Here is a 3,449-nt window from a genome sequence, read left to right as displayed (position 1 = left end):
TTTACAGAGAGGAAGGGAGAGGGATAGAGAGTTAGAAACATCAATGAGAGAGAAACATCGATCAGCTGCCTCTTTCACGCCCCCTACTGGGGATGTGCCCGCAACCAAGGTACATGCCCTTGACCAGAATCAAACCTGGGACCCTTGAGTCCGCAGGCTGACACTCTATCCACTGAGCCAAACCGGTTAGGGCGTGAGCTGTGAGTTTTGTTACCAAAGATCAAAATTCATTTTCCCTTCAGATGGCCCGAGTATTTATCTTCCTAAGTAACTTTTGAACATGATGTGGCTCTGCAGCGTAAAATTGGGTGACCCTGCTCAATTTCCGTCATCGCCACTTTTCAGATTTTCTTTTCAAGTTATGATACATACCACATATACAAAAAGAGTATATATCATGCCCAGTTTAAAAAGGTGTATTATATTAATGTAATTTTATCTATAGTTTTGCACTATTAGTCTTGTTGCTCTGGGTGGGTCAGGTTAGCTAACAGGTTTAGGTTTTTCTTGATAGAGCTATAACATTTAGGTCTACATTATGGGCAAGAATCCGGTCTTTCAAAAGGACCCGTGTTATAACTTGATGTGCGTTGTTTTGTTATTTTTAAACTTGCTCAGGTCTTTGACATTTTGAACTCGGCGGAGTTAATCTGTCTGATGAGACACATACCCATTCCCAAAAGCTTCACTGTGGAGTGCATGGTTGCTGCAAACCAGAGCTGCAAGAATGCCAGCATCTGGCTGGGCTGCGGGCCCAGGGACAGAGGCCAACTCTCCCTTCTTGACTTAACTACTGAAAGACTTACTTCGGAGGTAAATCCAAATACTCTTTAAATTAGAGATGCCGTAGAAAACTTATTTTTGCAGATTATTATATTTTATTTTTCAATTACAGTTTATATTCAATATTATTTTTTATTAATTTCAGGTGTACTGCATAGTGATTAGATAACCTTAAATCATGTACTAGTTAAAAGTTACTTAGGAAGAAATGAAATAAGAGCTAGTTTAGGGGTATTATTAAATTGGCTTTCTGTTAGAACAAGAGTATTCATCTGAAATAAAATAAGTATGTGCTTGGTTTTGAAATTGCCGTATATGTGTGTCATAGGCCAGGGTCTCTAAAAACGGAGACTGAGGCAGAAAATCTTGTATGAGTGATTTAAGGAGAGAGAAATTTAAAAAAAATAATGTTTTTATTGATTTCAGAGAGAGGGAAAGTGAGAGATAGAAACATCAATGATGAGAATCATCAATTGGCTGCCTCCTGCACGTCGCCTACTGGGGATAGAGCCCACCAGCCAGGCTGTACCCTGATTGGGAATTGATCCGTGACCTCCTGGTTTATAGGTCAGTGCTCAACCACTGAGCCACATTGTTCAGGTGAAGAGAGAGAAACCTTTAAGAAGTATAGGAAGCCAGAAAGAGCAAGGGAAAATCTTAACAAAAATGTGTTTTTGAGGAAGGATACCCTCAGGCTTTATCCATAAGAAATTCTGGAGTATGAAAAAGAGCACAGATTTATCCCTCCTTGAGGCATGGGGGCCAGTCTTTATTCCCACATATCAACCAGTCATTGGCTACAATCTTCCCAAGGAGAGAGGAGGTGTAACTTTCCAGCCATTTCTGGGAGTTGGTGTAACCTCCTCAGCTAATGAAAGCTGAGGACAGATCTGTTGTGAAGGGTGCAACTCTGAGCTGTTAGCAGCCAACACCCAGAGCAGCTCAGGGCTCGTGCACCTGACTGAGAGAGGGGCTCTGGGCACAACTTCTGCAATATGTTGTATTGGCAAAAATAAAATAAATTTCTAGATTTTATAAATAACCTAATTTTTCACTGTTGTCTTGAAATACATGTTGTGCCTAAACATTACTTTTAAGATTGAAAAATCTCCTATTACTTCGATGGAGTGTGAAATGGTGAGAAATAACTTTCAATTTTCAGTTTTAGTTTCAGATGCAGTCTAGATAGGCAAAGCTTGTTTGCCAGTTAACTCATTTATTGTTGAAAATTAAATAAAATTGGTATTATTTTTAAAAGCAAAAGAAAGAAATTAAAAGAGTTCAGTATGTGGATGGCAGAATATTTTTTAAAAATATATTTTATTGATTTTTTTTTTACAGAGAGGGAGGGAGAAGGATAAGGAGAGGGATGAGAGAGAAACATCGATCAGCTGCCTTCTGCACACCCCCTACTGGCCGACGCTCTATCCACTGAATCAAACTGTTTAGGGCTGGCAGAATATTTTTCTTTTCTGTAAGTTCTGGTCACTTAAGCTAGACTCAGTTTCTTTAGAGTGTTTTTCTCTTCTTAACAGGAAGTTACCAATAGCAGAATACTGTGCCTCACCTTGGTGCACCTGCCTGTGGAAAAGGAAAGTTGGATTGTGTCTGGGACACAGTCCGGCGAGCTCCTCGTCATTAATTCCGAAGATGGGAAAAAGATGCATACCCTTGAAAAGATGACCGATTCTGTTACTTGCTTGCATTGCAATTCCATTTCCAAACAAAGGTACACTAGTAAATTTGACCACTGGGGTAAATTTACATATCTTTTAGATGACTTAATGTGTGGAAATTATTATAGCATCAGCAAAGATTGCTCAGTAGTAACATTTTCCCATTGTTAAAGGGAATTGTGGGAAGCCACCAACGTATTTATTTTTCTGTATACAGCTCAAACTGAGGCATTTATAAAAAAGGCCAATTATTTCTTTAGGCCACCAGCCTTGTTCCTGGTTTTAGCTTAGCTGTTGCTCCATTCTTTATCATTCCTCACATCAACTTACCTTTGCAGGACCTCTTCAAAGATGACCTCTTGTTTATTCTTTCTTTGAATATGTATATTTCAATTGCTTGTTCTGTGTCAATCTAAAACATATGGGTTAACTAACTATCAAATTGGGGAAAAAAAGTCCAATAAATGCATAAGTTGTTAGTAGGTGAAAATACTTAATCATTGTCAGTTGTCGGCATCTTATCTCAAAGGAAATTTTCTAAGTGGCATAAATTCAGGTGTGAGTAACAGGTTAGTTGCCGTAATCTATGTGGCGGGATGATTTCCAGGAGCCATTAAGATTATTGCACCCCAAAACTCCTCTTTGATAAGTCAGTAAATATTAGAAAATAAATATTAGAAAAATGTGAAGCCCAAGTGTTTGGCAGCTGAACATTTCATGTAAACCATGTTTGAAATTTTAAATTTGCAATTGTTTGAATATTGTCAAAGAAAATTTTCATCAGATGGAGTTATATAAGCAAAGAAGACTTTATTGAAGACTATTGCAATAGAGGAAAGAGAATGGACTCAACTCTGCTGAAATAAAAGCCAGTGGAATTATTTTTATTTTTATTATTTTAAACTAGAGGCCAGGTGCACGAATTCGTGCATGTGGTGGGGTTGGGGGCGTTCCCTCAGCCTGGCCTGCACCCTCTCCACTCCAGGACAT

The 3,449-nt window shown here is 38.6% G+C and overlaps 1 protein-coding gene across 1 annotated transcript in view; it reads left to right on the top strand.

Annotated features, from left to right (window-relative positions):
* The window catches only part of LRRK2 (leucine-rich repeat kinase 2), a 122,851-nt gene that overhangs the window by 109,997 nt on the left and 9,405 nt on the right, over positions 1 to 3,449 (top strand). The window contains exons 43-44 of the mRNA XM_015566622.1: positions 619 to 813; positions 2,319 to 2,538. Coding sequence (XP_015422108.1) covers positions 619 to 813; positions 2,319 to 2,538 — 415 coding nt within the window. The remainder of the gene's footprint in view (positions 1 to 618; positions 814 to 2,318; positions 2,539 to 3,449) is intronic.

Source organism: Myotis davidii, unplaced genomic scaffold, assembly GCF_000327345.1.
Source record: "Myotis davidii unplaced genomic scaffold, ASM32734v1 scaffold902, whole genome shotgun sequence".
NCBI classification, from domain to species: Eukaryota; Metazoa; Chordata; class Mammalia; order Chiroptera; family Vespertilionidae; genus Myotis; species Myotis davidii.
Note: the sequence above shows the minus strand (reverse complement) of the source record. Positions and strands in the feature narration are given on the sequence as shown.